Genomic DNA, 18,656 nt, shown 5'->3' with positions numbered 1-18,656 from the left:
ATCAACAGCCTAAAGTCAGAAACTGAAACTAATTTATATGCTTTTGGCTCACTTTTTAGTGACTGTACTGGCGATATTTAATGAACTGCATGCAGATGTGGACCTTTATGCACTTCTGTTTGGAGAAAGTGTCCTAAATGATGCTGTTGCCATTGTACTGTCCTCGTAAGTAACAATATTTCTGCTTGAGAAGAGAAACTCTGGCTTCCTGAATGCTCTGGGCTAAATTCAGAAGCCCATCTTAAAGTGTTAAATATTGAATTGGGTATTTTTCTAAATGAGGTTTGTCCACTTGTTGATAAAATTATGTTGCTTTGTCCAGTTGGTAGTGATCTAAATGTTGGTAAACAGCATAACATGGTGCCTGCAGATTAAATTAAATACATACACTATGGGTCATGCTCAGCAGAGTGTAGATAGCTACAGTTGTCTGTATTTTTAGGTACTGTGGTGTAAAACCCTCACAGTCTTGTAACTCTCTCTTCTTTTTTTAACTCCAGGTCTATTGTTGCCTACCAGCCAGCAGTGCTGAACACTCATGCCTTTGATGCTGCTGCCTTTTTTAAGTCAGTTGGCATTTTCCTAGGTATATTTAGTGGCTCTTTCACCATGGGAGCTGTGACTGGTGTGGTGACTGCTCTAATATCCTTTTTGCAGTTTCTGTCCCTGCCTGGGTATGACTATGTGACATTACACTTGCCAAAATAAAGTTCTCAGTTCTTCCTTTCAGAAATGAAAATCAAATAAATTGTTCCACTGCAGTTTAAGGGCTCCTGAAATGTGTCCCTTTGGGAAAACATGACAGTCGAGTGCCTGGCTACCTAAGAGTCTGAGAAAATGTTTGGAAGTGTAACTCAAGGCTTAGCTCAGTCCTTTGCATTTTCTCTTCCTCTTAAGAATTGGTTAGAGATGGGAGCTTGGGGGAAGCATCAGTTTTGGGGGCAGTGCGTGCAAAGAGCTGCAGAGCCAGGTGGAGCCTGGGAATCAGGGGCCACCACACAGGAAGCCAGGAGGAAGCAGACCAGAAGTACTTTAGCCCCAGGCTTGCTGCTCTTGTTTGTTCTAGACCCTACAGGGCTAACATGGCCACAGCTAGTTGGGGACCATCAGTGCAAATTACTGCAAGGTGGCCTTCCTTAAGCAAAGGATTGGACAGTATTTACTTAGCAACCAACTAACCAACCAACCAGCCAACCAACAAACATAAAAGCAAAGTGTAGAACAAGTAGGCCACCCCTCCACATGAGTACTGAGTCCTTCAGTACATCTTTTGATGGCATTTAGATCACCACTGTACACCCAGGGTACACCCTGTGCAAATGTAATAGGAGCTGCAGATGTGAGCCCCATCATTTCAGCCTGCAACCACTCTACAAATTATTAATGACATTTTATATGTTCTGTTTTTGTACTAAATCTTTGAACTATGGTATGTATTTTGCTCTGCCAGCACATCTCAGTTTGGACTAGCCACATTTTAAGTGTACAGTAGCAGCATGTGCCTAGCAGCTACCATTTTGGACAGTGCAGATTTAGCTTACTTCAAAAAGGCCCCTTTGATGCCCTGGGAACTTATATTTTTCAGTGAAACACTCATGAGATGGTTCCAGGCTGACCTGCCATGGAATGGCAGTGTTAGGAGAGGACTCTCTGTCCCAAAAGGTGAAACACCTTGTAGTTGCCCCTGGAGTTGTGTCTTCCTTCCTTCCTTCCTCCCTCCCTCCCTCCTTCCTCCCTCCCTCCTTCCTCCCCTCCCCTCCCCTCCCCTCCCCTTCCCTCCCCTTCCCTCCCCTCCCCTTCCCTTCCATTCCCTCCCCTCCCCTTCCCTTCCCCTATTCCTTCCTTCCCCTATTCCTTTCCTTCCTCTTCCCTTCCCTTCCCTTCCCTCCCCTCCCCTCCCCTTCCCTTCCCTTCCCCTATTCCTTCCTTCCCCTATTCCTTCCTTCCCCTATTCCTTTCCTTCCTCTTTCCTTCCTTATCATACATTCATTACATACCTGTTGTGGACTCAGGTCATAGTGGCCCACAGAGGTCAGAGTCTCACCTGTCTTCCCAGGCCTGCCTGACAGCACTGCCAGAGCTGACCTGTCAACACCTCAAGCCAACACTGCACGTCTCAGAGCCGTGGGTATTGCAAGGGGCACAGAAAACTATTCCCAGTTACTTTGGAAAGTTTACTTTTTAAAAAACATCTTTATTGAGATAAATTCACATACCATGCAATTTACCTACCTGAGGTGTATAATTCAAATGGTTTTTCGTATGTTATAATTTATTTAATGTGACAAAAAATATATAACATAAAATTTGCCATTTGACCATTTCTAAGTATACAGTTCAGTGGCATTAAGTACATCCACCGTGTTTATAACCATCCCCACTATTGATCTCTAGACCTTTTTCATCTTCTCAAACAGAAATGGTCTCCTCTTCCTAACCTTTCCCAGCTCTTGGTAACCAATATTCTATTCTATTGGAAAGTTTAATTTTTTATTACTTTAAAAACCAAGCAGCAGCTTTGTGGACCCAAAAGAAGAGTTGAAGGGAAAGGATAGCCCTACGGAGAGGGTTCTGGGCTACTGGAGTGTGGTTCTTGGTGACCCAGTTGCTTGTTCCTGGAGGCAAGTTCCTTGACCGGGGCTGACGTGACCAAGTTCACTAAGCTACACTGCTTCCCCCTGCTGGAGACGGCACTCTTCTTCCTGATGTCCTGGAGCACATTCCTCTTGGCAGAAGCCTGTGGGTTTACAGGTGGGTTTTAGGCTGTAGATGGGGCTGTGGGAGCTCAAGGGAAGAATTCTTAAACAGCAGTTACGTGGAGGTGATACTGTTCACAGTGTCCATATGGAGGTTTGCTGAGCAAGGCCGTTGTTTTGCCCTAGGAATAATTTAACTTCCCAAGCTACATGTTTTTAAAGGATAAGATTTACTGTTTCAAACTCAAGTTATGTCTTTGAGTACTTATTCTAACGGTAAGTAGAAGTTTAGCTGCAAAGGTTACTGAACATATTAACGTCTTACTTGTATCCTCCCTTAGATTTCTTCATTTTTCAAACAGTAGCAATAACAAGCACAATATATCCTTTTAAAGGCCCTTTTGTATCTACTCAGATGAGTGTGAATGAACACAGTTTTTCCTTGTTTTGTCTCTGGTCATTGTTTTTCAACACCATGTTTTATGGTGCCAGTTTCATGTATTATTAGTGTGAGTAATCATCTGGTTTATGTTTCTCACATTCTCTCATTAAAAATAAGCAATCACTGAATTTTTCCACCGGAAAAGTACAATTAACTATACATAACCCATTTAGTTAAGAATCATCTTTTCAAAATACTGCAACATATCTTTATATATATAGCATATTATTATATATATTATTAGTGTGAGTAATCATCTGGTTTCTCACATTCTCTCATTAAAAATAAGTAATCACTGAATTTTCCACCGGAAAAGTACAATTAACTATACATAATCCATTTAGTTATGAATCATCTTTTCAAAATACTGCAACGTATCTTTATATATAGCATTATACAATGCCCCACTTCCTTGAAACTTGACAGTTATCTGTACATGTGTAGGCAAAGTCTCAGGTATGTTAGTTGTTTTACACAACAAAATCTTTACCATTAACCAGAAACCTAGATCATCAGGTCTTGGATAAATGGAATGATACTCTGGATCCATTTTGTCTGAAGCACTAGACCATGCAAAAATATAAAGCATTGGTTTGAAATTAAATTTTTGAAATTAAAATTTTTAAGAACAAAGAGGAATATGACAAACACAAAAGACAAGTCCTCACAGTCTTTTTGAGGGAATGAATGCTAAATGCCAAACTCAAGTAGGAGTTGGGAGGAAGGGAAAGAATGCCCTTAAAACTGGAGCAAGGGGGGAAGTCAGGGACCTTGGCTTCAAAGAAGGGCAGAGTTGGGAGAGGGAAGGTTGTATGAGTGATGGGGGCAGAGGGAGATTTCAGGGGTAACTTTCAAACTATTCAGGAAATTAGATATGCTGGGCTTGCCTACTTTAACTTTTTGTTTCTGCAGGGATTGTTCCCTGCTTCTTTATTTTTCCCCATTGATTTTTTTCCTTTTAATCTCTCACCAGGTGTTGTGGCTGTCCTTTTCTGTGGAATCACACAGGCTCATTACACCTACAACAATCTGTCAGTGGAATCGAGAAGTCGAACGAAGCAGGTGAGAGGGAGCCCTGGGTCCTCTCAACTTATCTGTGACTGCAAGGGGGGCACCCACAGGGTTTATGGCTTTCCTTTCTCTTTCCATGCAGCTCTTTGAGGTGTTACACTTCCTGGCAGAGAACTTCATCTTCTCCTACATGGGCCTGGCGCTGTTTACCTTCCAGAAGCACGTTTTCAGCCCCATTTTCATTATTGGAGCTTTTGTATCCTTTTTGGGTTCTACCATTTTCTACACAAAGGCAACCACTGCTGGGGAAGCTATAATAAAAATAATAACTTATGTTTTGGGGGTGGCAAGTGACTGAGCCAGCAGTAGTTTGTGGTGTTTTCATGATGAGAAAAAAGAAGGCTGATGTGGTTATAAAGCTTAGTGCATTTGATTTTAGGATTGGTGCTGATCCCAGGCTGTTCTTCCTATGTTTTCTGTGTAAGGTGGCCTTTGTGTGATGCAGATGCTGGGCAGGTAGTAGTTTGTTTTGTAAAGCACCCCTCTCAGCATATCTGTAAGTTAGTTGGCCACCATGTCAGCCCTAGAATTATTTCATTGCTGCATGAATTCCAATCCACTACTCACCCCATTTGGAAGACCTGAAGGTTCTACCACTTTTGCTGTTTACTGGTGTGGGCAACTCCTCCTCACACCACCCGGGGAAGGCCGCAGGCAGTGAGTAAGCTTTCCCCTGAGCTTCCCTGCTGCTACAGATCACAGTGGGAAACACTCCTTTTTTCCCCCAAAAAGTGAAAGGAGAGGAAGAAGAGAAAAAAATGGAAAAACACTTGGTTCCTTGATTTAGTTCCATTGTGAGCACAGTTTTGGGAAAAGAAGCACTGTTTTGGGGTTGGCTTCTCTCAAGTAAGGAGGGATGTGCATGCCAGCAGTGGATCAACAGCTGAGGGCCTGCTTTCTTGGCCTCAAATCATATTGTTTTCATTAAAGTGAACTTTTCTGGGGCTTAGAAGTGTAGGACTCCAGCTCAACTGGATTTTCAACATACTGAGCAGGCATCCCCTATTGCTGGACATTCTGTTTTGCCTTTTCTGAGGCCTCATGGGTATCCTTAGGTGGGATGCTGACAAAAAAAGGAGTGTTTTTCTCTTCTGGGCCAGAGTCCATCCAGTTACAGTGGTATCTGCTTCAACTTGGGCTCATTTCTTAGACGTGCACACTCAACAGACTCGCAGATAAAAATCTGGGGGATTAGTGTTTTCACTCCTGACTTAAGAGACCTTACATGTCCTTTTGCTTTGTATTCCTAGCCTGGTGTCCTGTGAGAGAGCGTGCAAGAGCACAGCCCTTGTTACAGACGAGCGCCTTGTGGGAGGGCCAGCCAGGTCCTCTGTGAGTCCTGAAGGCTGCTTACCACTTGAGGAATTTTGCATATGGCCTCTGGGATATAATGTGCTTTATAAGTACTACTTGTTAACTTCTGTTAAAAGACAAAACAAAGAAAAAGAAGGATAAAAGAAGAAAAATCGTTAGTACTTTACCCTGGAACAGGCAGAAGGTAGTTCGGTCCTCACTTCTGTCTGAAACAGCTGCAGCCAGCAGCTGCTGCTTTGCCTAAACGGAAGCTCCCTTTTCTCTGGCTCCCAAGGCGGCTGGCTTCCTTCTGTGACTAGGGCAGTGTGCATCTCTGTTGGGCTCTTTTCTAAACTCAGCAAGTGATGAATGACCTGTTTCCCTGAATTCTTCAGTCTCCACAGTTGAGTTCCTTTTCCACAGTCCTTTTCCATTTCTTTCATTCATATCCAAAAGACATTTAAGCTGCTTAGGTATGGAAATCTCCCCAGACTGATTCTTTTGAGGGATGTGAATGTGTATTAGTGTCATGAATACTTTAAGTTTCCCCACCTCTTATTTGTAGGGTCTTTCTGGTTATTCAAGCCCCAGATGTTTACTTCCAACTGAAGCTTATGAGCTCTTACCAGCACACTTTCTCTTTATAGTTTGACTCAGGGGTTAGTAATTTTTATCATCTTGTGATTTTTCTTCCAATAGAGTCTAACACGCTATTTGCTTCTCTCAATTCTTCATCCCTACCATGGTCCCTTAGCTTATTTCTGGACTCATTTTTAGATGGATTGGAGACTTGGTCCATACAGGTTTAATTAAATCAAGAGGTTACAACTAATGCCGGGGTTCTTGTTCATGAAGCTGAAGAATGAGCAAGGTACAGGCTTTTATTTAGAAATAAAGTGAGAGAATAGAGCTCCTGGCTCATGCCAGGAGGGGACAAGAGAGCCCATAGTGGTGTGTTGTCTAGGGGGTTTTATAGGCAGTTGAGGATTTTTTGAGAACATGAAAAAAACTTAGGGGTGTGGACTTGCATCACCTGCCCTGTCCTCAAGGTGGGCTGGGTTGTAGTCTGGTTGCTAGGGCTGACAGTGGAGTCAGGGGTTATGCTGATACCCTTGCAGAACACTCAAACATTCCAGGCTCAGTTACTCCTGGCTTTTTGACCTTTAACTGATCTCACTGAAGATGTCTATATTCTTAGGTATCTTTCTCTAGAGAATTAGTGTGACCTTGACTTTGCGTAATGCTTAACAGAGTTTCAATGGGGACTTCTTTGCCCATTATTACATTGCTCTGACTGTAAATATTCCACCCTGCTTTTCCTGGAGGCCCTCACCCTACTCTGACTACACCCATGGTCCCTGTCTCACAACATCGCATTTAACAGCCTAGAAATGATCTCTACGAACCAGGAGTTTGAGTAAGTTGGCCAATTGAATCCCTCTTGTTGCTGAGACTTCTTTAGAAGGAAACTAGACAGTCTGGCTGCATTGGGCAACTCTCCTGATTATAATGAGGTGCTCCTAACGTTCTTTGTTCAACCTAAGGTTGTGTGAAAGTGCCATTCTGGAAACCTGTTGGGCCTTAACCTCCACCTGGTGCTCAGGTTGCCATCTTCCTGGGAAGAGCTGCACATATCTACCCACTCTCCTTCTTCCTCAACTTGGGCAGAAGACATAAGATTGGCTGGAATTTTCAACACATGATGATGTTTTCAGGTAAAAAAATATGAATGTAAAGAAAATGAGTTTTCTTCAGCAGGCAGTGCTCGTATGATTAAATATAATTGATCAGGTTCATAAAAAGACAGAAAATTCAAGTCTTTGGTTCCTTGGTCTCACCTACAGTGCTGAGTAGACAGATGTACATGTTAAATGGGGTTAATAATTGCTTTTGCAAACCATATTACCAAATGTGAACATTCTCCCCTAAAATATTTGCATCATCATTTTATCTTTACCATCTAAGGGCCCTGGAGATATGTAAGTATTTAAAGTGCTTGTTTTTTTAATTTTTATTTATTTATTTTTAAAATTTTGGTATCATTAATGTACAATTACTTAAACAACATTATGGTTACTAGACTCCCCCTACTGTCAAGTCCCCCCCACATACCCCATTACAGTCACTGTCTATCAGCATAGTAAGATGCTATAGAATCATTACTTGTCCTCTCTGTATATACCGCCCTTCCCATGTCCCCCCTGGTACATTATGTGTGCTAATCATAATAGTGCTTGTTTGTTTTATAATAGATGATCATAACCCTTAATCTTTCAGAAGGGCCCCAGACCTAAAATGAGAAGGAAAATAGGTCTTTAATGAGAAAGAACTGGGCCAAGTCACTCAACACCTCCCAGCTGTGGTATCTTCTCTTGTAAAATAATTAGTTGAGGTTTCTCCTAGCTTCAACTTTCTATGAAGCAAAAGAAATAAAATACAGTCATAGAAGATAACAGCTGTGATGGGTCTGCTTGCTTGATATTTGATTCACACTGTCTCCCAGATGCTTCCCTCTTAACTGTAAAGCTGAGTAGTGTGGAGAAGGCACTGAGGGGATAAGGGACAGTAAAGAAGTAAGTGGAGGTTAAGAAAGGAAAGAGCAGTTTGCATGAGTAGATGATGCAGTGAGTGTGGTAAGCATCAGACTTTCTAGGTGAGGATCAAGAAGAGATGGTAGGACAGAAGGCCACTGTGACCCTTAAAGATACCTCTGTCCTGTGTGGGGGGTGGGGGGGCTGTGTAAGAGGCAGAGTGACTAGTAGCCCTTTTTGTCCACATAGTAGCTCTTGGGGACCTCAGAGTTACACTGAAATCACACCAGTGGTAGATCTTGGGGACCTCAGAGTTATACTGTAATCACACCAGTGGGCAGTGCTCAGCAAAGCAGTCCCTGTGTCAAGCACTCACTTGCATCTGCACTGAACTATCCAGCCTGCCATACTGATTTCCTTCCACCCTGACAAACATTTGTTGAGCATCCTCTATTTATAAGCCTCGTTTCTAGGTTGTGGAGGATAGGCCAGCCTCCTTCAAGGAGCTCACAGTCCACGGTGGGGGAGGAGGGAGTACAAAGAGCCCACTTTCTGCAAAGAGGGTGAATTACAAAGGAGGTATGGAATAAGTGCTGAGAAGAGTAGGGCCCAGGGCCATTTTTATCAAGGGGGTGTAGCTTTCCAACTGTGGTAGAAATGGGTTTCAGGAGGTGTCAGGTTGGAAAGGCAGGGAAGTATTGCCATATATGGCTTCTTCAGGGAAGGGAGCAGTCTGGTTTAAACATAAGACATGTGGGGTAATGCAGAAAGAGGGTGAGGTTGGACAGGACGATTGCATCTAAACTGGCTTGCACCTTTAGGTTGCATCAGAATCAGCTGCTTAGAGCTGATTGCTGACCCCACTGCCAAATGCAATTCTGCGGTGTGGAGTGGGCCCCAAAAATTTGCATTTCTAAAGTGTTCTCTGATGCTGCTGCTGCTTGTGGTGGTGGTGGTTTGAGGAGCACACTTTGAGAACCACTGCTGAAATCTAGAGCGCAAAGCTCCAATGCTGTGCCAAAGAGTTTGGGCTCTACTTAAGAGCATTTGGGAAACAGGAGAGGTTTCTGCAGAGGGCAATGACAAGATCCCCCTTACGTGCTAGGGAAATACTGCTGCAAAACAGAAAGAGGACTGGAGATAACTTGGTCACCTAGATAAAATATATTCACCATCTTTACCAAAACACTGAGAAGTACACAGTGCTGTTTAAAGACATCTACAAAAGTTATTTCCTGCTGGGAGAAATCTGGCTGTGGAATGGGACTCATCTTCATGGCTGTGAAATACGTGAGACTTTGCTTTCATATTGCTTACAGTGTTTACCTTTATAATTATAAGGAACAATGTGACACACATTGTCTCTCTCTGACCCCCATGATTTCTTCTTTGAGACAGCATCCCTTTAGATGCTTCAGTATTGATTGCTGACATAGCTGGTTGTAGGGTGATCTAGAAATGTAAAAATATTTCACTAGGGCAGATTAATAGAAAACATTAAATTTGCTCTGCTTTTTTATGTAACTTTTATTGAGACATTCTTCTCTACTGAATGGTAGCAAAGTTCTCAGATTAGTGAACTTGCAAAATTATTAGGAAAGGTGGGAAAATATACGAACAGATACAGTGGGTCTAAGTTTTCATTCTCTAATATACACACAATCTTGCCCGTGGTGAATAGGAATTCATACTACATATCTACTAAACACTGTGGATTCAGTCTTTACTATAGAACAAATTACAAGCATGGTATGGGGAAGGAGTAAAAGAACTGAGAAAGATTAAACTCTAAATCATTAAAATATGGGTGCTTATTATTAACACCTGTTAATGTAGATCAGCGTCAGCAAACTACAGCTCTGGGGCCAAATCTGGTTTCTGCCTATTTTCATATACTCCATGGGCTAAGAATGGCTTGTAGAGATGAATATTTATAATCTATCTGATGATAGCAGTTACTAACTTTGAAACTTAATTAAGCAAAATATACTCCCCAGAAGAATTCCATTCTTTTCATCATCAGAACTGTATTAGAACAAACTCTACTCACTCGTTGTTATTATGTTCTTGGGTTTTGTCTATTAAATGTTGTGAAAATTTGTTTTCTTTCTTTTATGTAAGTGCCTACATAATATCTTTAATTTTCCTCTTGGCCCACAAAGCCTAAAATATTTCATAGCTGACCTTTATGGAAAAAGTTGCCAACCCCTGATGTGGACCAGGTTATATTGTTACTACTTTGTGTGGCTTTGCTAAGGAAATGCTGAACTGTTTTGTGGTTCATGGTTCATGAGCCACAAAAATGCATTTGACATATTTGTATCTTGCCTTTTATTAAGTTTATAATGACTGTACAGTGTTTGGGGCAGAGACTTAGAGAATTTATATTATTATTTGTGATGTGTATTTCCTTTTATTTCCTGTTACTAGCAGGAGAATTATTTCAGTAATAAAAGATGATTATTCCAAAATGTGCTGTACAAAGTAGTGCAGTGTTTTTCTCACTGCATTTAGACATTTAACAAAAGCAGGCTTCATGTAGAGAGAGCAAATCATATTCCTTTTAAGGTTCTTCTTTTAGAACAAAACAACTTGACTCTCAAAGCATTTTTTTTGTTTTTGTTTTTATTAAGGTATCATTGATATACACTCTTATGAAGCTTTCACCAGAAAAACAATGTGGTTATTACATTCACCTTTATTATCGAGTCCTCCCCCATACCCTATTGCAGTCACTGTCCATTAGTGTAGTAAGATGCCGCAGAGTCCCTATTTGTCTTCTCTGAGCTACACTGTCTTCTCCATGACCCCCCACACACCATGTGCACCAATCATGATACCCCACAATCCCCTTCTCCCTCCCTCACCCCTCCCCTTTGGTAACCACTAGTCCCTTGTTGGAGTCTATGAGTCTGCTGCTGTTTTGTTCATTCAGTTTTGCTTCGTCATTATACTCCACAAATGAGGGAAATCATTTGGTATTTGTCTTTCTCTGACTGACTTATTTCACTGAGCATAATACCCTCTAGCTCCATCTATGTTGTTGCAAATGGTAGGATTTGTTTCTTTCTTATGGCTGAATAGTATTCCATTGTATTTATGTACCACATCTCCTTTATCCGTTCATCTACTGATGGACACTTAGGTTGCTTCCATATGTTGGCTATTGTAAATAGTGCTACGATAAACATAGGGGTGCATCTGTCTTTTTCAAACTGGACTGCTGCATTCTTAGGGTAAATTCCTAGGAGTGGAATTCCCGAGTCTAATTGTATTTCTATTTTTAGTTTTTTGAGGAACCTCCATATTGCTTTCTACAATAGGTGAACTAATTTACATTCCCACCAGCAGTATAGGAAGGTTTCCCTTTCTCCGCATCCTTACTAGCATATGTTGTTCCTTGTCTTTTTGATGTTGGCCATCCTAACTGGTATGGTGATATCGCACTCTGGTTTTAATTTGCATTTCCCTGATAATTAGCAATGTGAAGCATCTTTTCATGTGCCTGTTGGCCATCTGAATTTCTTCTTTGGGGAAGTATCTCTTCATATCCTCCACCCATTTTTTAATAGGGTTATTTGCTTTTTGGGTGTTGAGGTATGTGAGTTCTTTATATATTTTAGGTGTTAACCCTTTGTTGATTATGTCATTTACAAATATATTCTCCCATACTGTAGAATGCCTTTTCGTTCTGCTATTGGTTTCCTTTGCTGTACAAGCTTTTTAGCTTGATGTAGTCCCATTTGTTCACTTTTGATTTTGTTTCCCTTGCCTGAGGAGATGCATTCAGGAAAATTTGCTCATGTTTATATTCAAGAGACTTTTGCCTACCAAAGCATTTTTGTTTATTAGCTCTGAGTAGGAGCAGTGCATTTGAGGGCACGTTTTCATTTGTCCTTATAATCAGGAGATCTTCCTCTTTGGTCCCCACAGGCCTCAGGGGAGCAATGGCATTTGCACTGGCCATCCGAGACACGGCATCCTACGCTCGCCAGATGATGTTCACAACCACCCTCCTCATTGTCTTCTTCACTGTCTGGATCATTGGTGGAGGCACAACGCCTATGCTGTCATGGCTTAATATAAGGTCAGTTGGAAGCTAGGGCCAGTTTCATGCCTGACTCTGTTGCTGTGCCTGTGCAGTGTGTGCTGCAGCTTAGTACATGTGAGGGCCTTACAGGGTTGGGTTTTCTTTTGGGGGAGGGACTAAAAAAAATAGTTGAATTCAGAGCATTAATTTTCAGCCAGAAAAAAATGGGCTTAAAATTTTTGTCGGCCCCAAAACGTGAGGAATTAGAAACACCTGGCCCTGGCTGGAACAGTGGCATTAGGGCAAGAATTCAAAAAAAAAAAAAATCTTAAACCTGCAGGAAGGAGAATAGACAGTGCCTGGCAACCCCTGGCATTTCACATTCCTTTGAAACCAAACATGTGACCTTAAAAATCAGCTCATCAGCCAGAAGTAAAAAGAGGCTATTTGAGTTTTGTTTTAGGAAGAAACTGTAACTGTGTTTCTTCTTGCTTGAGTGCACAAAAGAGGTGACATTTCCTGTATAACTGTCATTTGTGGCAGCCTCCTGGACGTTCCCTGCCTGTGGTTTTGCAGCTGTGTCAGGATGTGGGGGGTTGCTGACCTGAGTTTGATTTTTCTAAGAGCATTTAAATTCCAAACTGTGCTTGTGACCTCCAGCTCATTTTGGTAAAGAGGACCTTGGAACAGAGGTCAAGAGACTCACTGCCTAACTGGCTCTGGTTTAAGGCAAGCCCCTCCCATCTTTGGGCCTCAGTTTTCCTTAATGTTAAATGAAATCATGCTGGCAAATGTCCTCCAGGGCCCTTCTGCTCTAAGTGGCACCCTACATCTTTGGAGGTGGCTCAGTTTTGGATCTGCAGAGGGTGAATGTGATAGGAAGAAGACACTTGGCTGGTGCAGAGGTGTGAAGAATTCTCTGAAAAGCCCCCAGGTGGCAATGTTTGCTTCTTTCTTTGCTGGCTTTTACTTATATTCCCTTCTCTAGAATATAGGGTGCACAGGACTGACAGCCACAGAGCATACTGAGCTTGGAGGAGAGATAACTTGTAATGATCTTATAGTCATCCTTGGGGTCAGGGAGAAAACTGAAATTTGAGAAAATAGTCTGCCCCATCAGAGATGTTAGTGTTGATGGCAGGCAGTGATTCCTGGGCTTGGCCACTGTCAGCTGCATCATTTCTGGACAAGCATGTCTCAGCCTCAGATCCAGGTGGATCTGCAGAACCTATGTGGGGCTTATCAGTGACAGTTAAATAATAGCTATGCTCATGCTGCCAACATTGTTCAAGATACCATGAGTACATTAAGATAATCTTCATAATATTCCTATGAAAGACTTACTACTATTATCTCCATTTTAGAGTTGGCAGAATTGAAGCACAGAGCAATAACTTGCCCACGGTCAAATAAAATCTCTGGGATTTTCAATGGGATTGGCTTAAACCTGTGTATTAATTTGGGAAGAGTTGACATATTTGCTCTGATGAGTCTTCCTAATCCATGGACATAGAATGGTTCTCATTTATTTAGATCTTCTTTAATTTCTTTCATCAGTATTTTATAGTTTGCAGCATACAGTGCCTATACATGTTCTGTTAGATTTATATCTAAGTATTTCTTATTCTGTTTTGAGCAATTGTAAGTGTTATTCTATCTTTAATTTCAGTTTCTATGTGTTCATTGCTAGGATATAGAAATACAACTGGTTTTTGTGTGTTGATCAGTATCCTGCAACATTACCCAACTTATTAGTTCTAGGAGGATTTGTTTTTGTTTCTTGGGGGTTTTTTTTAGATTCTTTGGGATTTTCTATAGAGACCATGATGTCATTTGCAGATAGACATAGTTTTATTTCTTCCCTTCCAACCAGTGTGCCTTTTATTTCCTTTTATCAACTTATTGCTCTGACTAGGACTTTCAGTACCATGTTGAATAAGAGTGGTATGAGTGGACATCTTTGTCTTGTTCCCCATCTTCAGGAGAAGGCATTCAGTCTTTTACCAATAAGTATGATGTTTTCTGTAGGGTTTTATAGATGTTCATCATCAAGTTGAGAAAACTTCTATTGCTAGTTTTCTGAAAATTTTTATCATTAACAAATGTTGAATTTTATCAAATACTTTTTATGTTATCAATTGATTGGAACATATGATTTTTCTGGTTTAGTCTGTTAACATGATGGGTTACATTGATTAATTTTAAAATATTGAACCAGCTTTGCCTCTCTAAAATAAATCCCATTTGGTTATGGTGTGTAAATTTTTTACATATTCCTGAATTCTATTATCTAATATTTTGTTAAAGGTTTTTGTGTCTATATTCATAAAGGATATTGGCATATAGTTTTCTTTTTTAGTATAGCCTTTTTTTTGAAATCAGTGTAATCTGGCCTTATAAAATGAATTGGGACATATTCCCTACTCTTCTGTTTTCTGGAAGAGACTGTTTATAATTGGTGTTAGTTCTTCTTAAAAGTCTTGTGGAATTCTTCAGTAAAGCCATCTGGTCCTGGAGACTTCTTTTTAGAGGTTTTTAAATTATGAAGCTAATTGTTTTAATAAATTACAGGGCTATTAAGATGATGTATTTTGTATTGGGTGAGTTGTGGTAGTTTGTGTATTTGGTTCATTTTATCTGAGATTTCATCTTTGTGTTGATCATAGCATAACCTTGTTACTCTTTTGATGTCTGTGAGAGGTATCGTGATATCCCCTGTTTAATTCCTGATACTGGTAATTAGCATCTTCTTTTTTTTGCTTTTAGTCTTGCAAGAGGTTACATCAATTTTATTGGTCTTTTCAAAGAACTAGCTTTTCTATTTCATTGATTTTCTGTATTGTTTTTCTGTTTTTGGTTTCACTGATTTCTGTTCCTACCTTTACTATTCCTTTCTTTCCGTCCAAGTCTACCCAGACAGCATAATGAAGCCAAGTGTGCCACTGGTGAAAAATACATATGGTGTCAGTTCTTTGCATTTTCCCGATGTGTATAAATAGTGATTAGGTAAGCATACAAACTGACATTTACAGAGATTACATCAAAAGAAATTCCCTCAGCAACGAGAGACTGATTAGTTTTTCTGGTCTGTGGCTTGTGTCGTCATTTAATGGCCACAAATCATTCATTTGATCCAGGTTCTTATTCTAAATTGATTCAGAAACCCCCTGAAATTAAGTGTGGTGTTTTGATCTCTGTGACCTCAGTAACACCAATACCTACTTATTCCTTACTTCTGTAGACTGCTGACAGTGGCTGCTCAGAAGTCAGAAGCTCGGAGTAGGACTTGGATGTCCACCATAAATAATTAGGAGTTAACTGATGTTTAACCATAGCTAATTTATAATTGTGTATAAAATAAAACTGAATATAACCCAAACTCCAAAACCAGGTCACTGCTTTCCAGAAATCCAATTTATCTTTTTAAGTTGGTATTTTATGATTGATATTTAAAACATATTGGCAAAATGCTCAAATTGTTTTCTGTTAATGCACAAAGTACATAATATTTTTCTTAGTTTCTCAAGCAAATGCTATTCACAGAATAGAGTTTTGGCAACTTAAAAAAATGATCACAGGATTATTTCAGCAGATGAACCTTGTACGTGACCTGAGCACATTTTGGCAGCATGGTGGTTGTCCTTTTGGAGGCCCCAGCTTCAAGTGACCCACACAGGACATGGTTGGTGGTGATGATAGGGGGTGGAATGGCACACACCGGGTAGCCAGCTGAATGGGAAACGTCCACACCCCAGAGCCTGGTAATATAATCACTCAAGGACAAATAAGGACACTTGATATAATCCTGTTAGACTGAGACTTTATGATAAAGCTTTTTATAAGATTACTTAAGGAATAAAGGCATGGAGAAGTCCTGAGTCCTTTATATAATAGCATTTGTTACTGGATATTTTAAAAGAGTTTAAGGATACCCCTGTGTAATCAAAGGCAGCATCCTGTAAGGTGAAGAGCTGGGGCTCTGGGGTCTAATAGCCTCAGTTACAACCTTGGTTCTACCATTCTTCTTCCTTTGTGACCGTGGGCAACTTCTTTAGCTTCTCTGACTCCCAGTTTCCTCACCGGTTAGATGGGAACAAGAGTAGTGGGAGGCAAAAATGTGGCAATAAATAAACATGAGAAAGGATTATCTCATTAAATGTGCCATCTGGCACATGGTAAACATTTAGTGTATTTTAGCTATTATATTATCATTACTAATCATAGCATTAGTACTGCTACTATTACAGAATTATTATTATTACTAGTGAATCTTACATTAATGGTATCCAGCTTGCTTTCCTGGAATTTGTTATAATTTTTCAATACTATAGTATCATATAGAGTCTGGTTTAAGTCACATTCTGAATGTGTGACTAATTAAAAGTGCCATATTAAGAAGCATCATATTCTCACTCATTTTGGGGGATATTATTAGCATCAGAATTTAGGCATTATCTAGCATAGTATTTCTCAACCTGTTTTTCATTATTACCCCACTAAGGAGCCTTTAAAAATGTTTTTTTCCCCCAATTATCTCTCCCAGTGAAATTTTAATACCACAGATCTACTATATGTTTATGTACTATGGTGCTTTGGAGGGCCACAAACCATTGTCATACCTAAACTTTTTCTGACCCACAAGAACCAATTTTCCTACCCATGGGGGCAATATCATACCTCAGTGAGAATACATGATCTAGTGCTGTGGTTCTCAACCTAGGACAGTTCTGTCCCCCAGGGGATATTTGGCAATGTCTGGAGACATTTTTGGTTGCCTCAACTGGCTCAGAGAGTCTACTGGTATTTTGTAGGTAGAGGCCAAGGCCCCATATACCAATAGTGCCAAGGTTGTGAAACCCTGTTCTTAGTATGATGGTGAAGTTCAAATGCACTCTGAAAAACCCAGCAACTATTAAGGAAGGCAAAAATGGACCGTGTCAACTCTAAGGCCACAAGGTAAAAAAAATAGCAGAAGTTGAACCTATGGACAATGTTTTTCTTGTCTAGAAAAAAAGGCCATATTTATCTTCATAACTACTGTTGCTGTTTTCAATAATGTAGTGCTTTTTGCTCTGTCAAATGTGTAAACACTTCAAATATATGTCTGGTGACAACTTTCTGTTTTTTTTGGCTGGATATATCTTGCTTTTATGAAACAGATAAATTCCTGAAAAATTGTAAAAATTCATTTTCTGTGAGTTGCATTTATTCCTCTGATTTCATTACATTATATTTTGGGAGGCTTATCTTCATTCCTAATTGATCCTCATTTGACCTGGCTCCTAACATTGTTGCTTTAAATTGAGATTTAGCAGCCTCTCTGCTTCTCTGGGTATTAGAGAATGGGGACAGTTTAAGAGATGTTACAGACTTATATTCGAAGTGAGATGGCCTATTCTTTGATGGACGTGGTCTAGAGCTCCTGGCTCTCCTGTTGTCCCCATCACACTCACGTTCCCTTCTTCTGCTGCTCAGAGTTGGAGTCGGGGAGCCCTCTGAAGAGGACCTGAACAAACACCGCTGGCTTTACTTCAGGTGACATGAGGCCATCCTCAGAAACCAATTAACCGGGCCTGGCTTTTCTCCTCTTTCTAACCTGAGATGTTTCTCTTTGTGCTGTTTGTCTCTTTCTGCCTTCCTATGTGCACAAATCCTCTACCCCTTCTAGCAAAGGAGCGAGAGGTCAGGGTCAAGTCTAAGCATTTTCCAGCCACTTTCTGGGCTGATGGACGTGTCAGTGTTCCTGAGGTTCTGTCCCTATTCCTCGCATCTTGGATACTGTGTCAGCACCAAAGCCGGAGTTGGCAAGTGTCTCCCTTCTTATACAGCTAAGCTTAGTGTTAAAAGCAACCCATTTCCAGAGCCACAGATATTTTTTCCACAAAATCCTGCATATGATCTAGTAAACAAAGCTTTTAACTCATAAAAAGAACTATAATTTTACATTTCAGCCATGATGGGGTATAGCTCACAGCATTAATTAAGCACCCATGCTGTTTTAGTTTTTTTGTACGTATTTGTATATGTGTACCTTATCGTGGTGTATCAGAAGATACAAAAATCAGATTCTTTTTAAACTAGAAGGTATCAAAGACTTTTCTAATGCAAATTGTTTCTCAGTATCCATCCAAGTTTATGATTTGATTATGCCTCTGAGTGGCAATGTTGGGCAATCAGAGTAAAGACTTTAATGTTTCTTCTTTCCTTTCTGTAGTTCTAATTGGCAAACTTTCTTTCTGATCTGATTCTCAGTGCTGGGAGATAAATCAAATGCAAAATAGGCTTGACTCTCTTCTTGGCATTGTAAAGATATTCACTCTCTGAGGACAGTGGTAAAAACAGTGCTACCTGTCATGAGGCATGGATCTTTAGATATCACCAGACTCTGGATATATACTGTAATGCCATGCATGTGATTAATTGAAGCATTTGAGTTGTCAGGTTCACACTTTTTTCTTCTACTGTTTAAACACACACAGGCTTATTACATTAGTTCATTTTGAAGACCCAAATTTAAGTACAAGTGAAGTTGCAGAGGATACCCTTTCCTTTGAAGTATCCTCCCTTCAGGAAGGAAGGTCCTTCAGGCAAAG

The 18,656-nt window shown here is 40.4% G+C and overlaps 1 protein-coding gene across 3 annotated transcripts in view; it reads left to right on the top strand.

Annotated features, from left to right (window-relative positions):
- Window positions 1-18,656, top strand: part of SLC9A7 (solute carrier family 9 member A7) — a 191,520-nt gene that overhangs the window by 122,044 nt on the left and 50,820 nt on the right. For 2 of the 3 annotated variants that reach the window (XM_036996307.2, XM_036996306.2), the window contains exons 6-13: window positions 60-165; window positions 501-642; window positions 2,646-2,751; window positions 4,112-4,200; window positions 4,292-4,405; window positions 7,106-7,217; window positions 11,967-12,120; window positions 17,539-17,598. In XM_036996307.2, coding sequence (XP_036852202.1) covers window positions 60-165; window positions 501-642; window positions 2,646-2,751; window positions 4,112-4,200; window positions 4,292-4,405; window positions 7,106-7,217; window positions 11,967-12,120; window positions 17,539-17,598 — 883 coding nt within the window. The remainder of the gene's footprint in view (window positions 1-59; window positions 166-500; window positions 643-2,645; window positions 2,752-4,111; window positions 4,201-4,291; window positions 4,406-7,105; window positions 7,218-11,966; window positions 12,121-17,538; window positions 17,599-18,656) is intronic. The other variant, XM_036996308.2, reaches the window with a different exon arrangement.

The sequence above is a fragment of the Manis javanica genome, chromosome X (genome assembly GCF_040802235.1).
Source record: "Manis javanica isolate MJ-LG chromosome X, MJ_LKY, whole genome shotgun sequence".
NCBI lineage: Eukaryota > Metazoa > Chordata > Mammalia > Pholidota > Manidae > Manis > Manis javanica.
The sequence above is the reverse complement of the archived record's forward strand: the minus strand, read 5'-3'. Positions and strand labels throughout refer to the sequence as shown.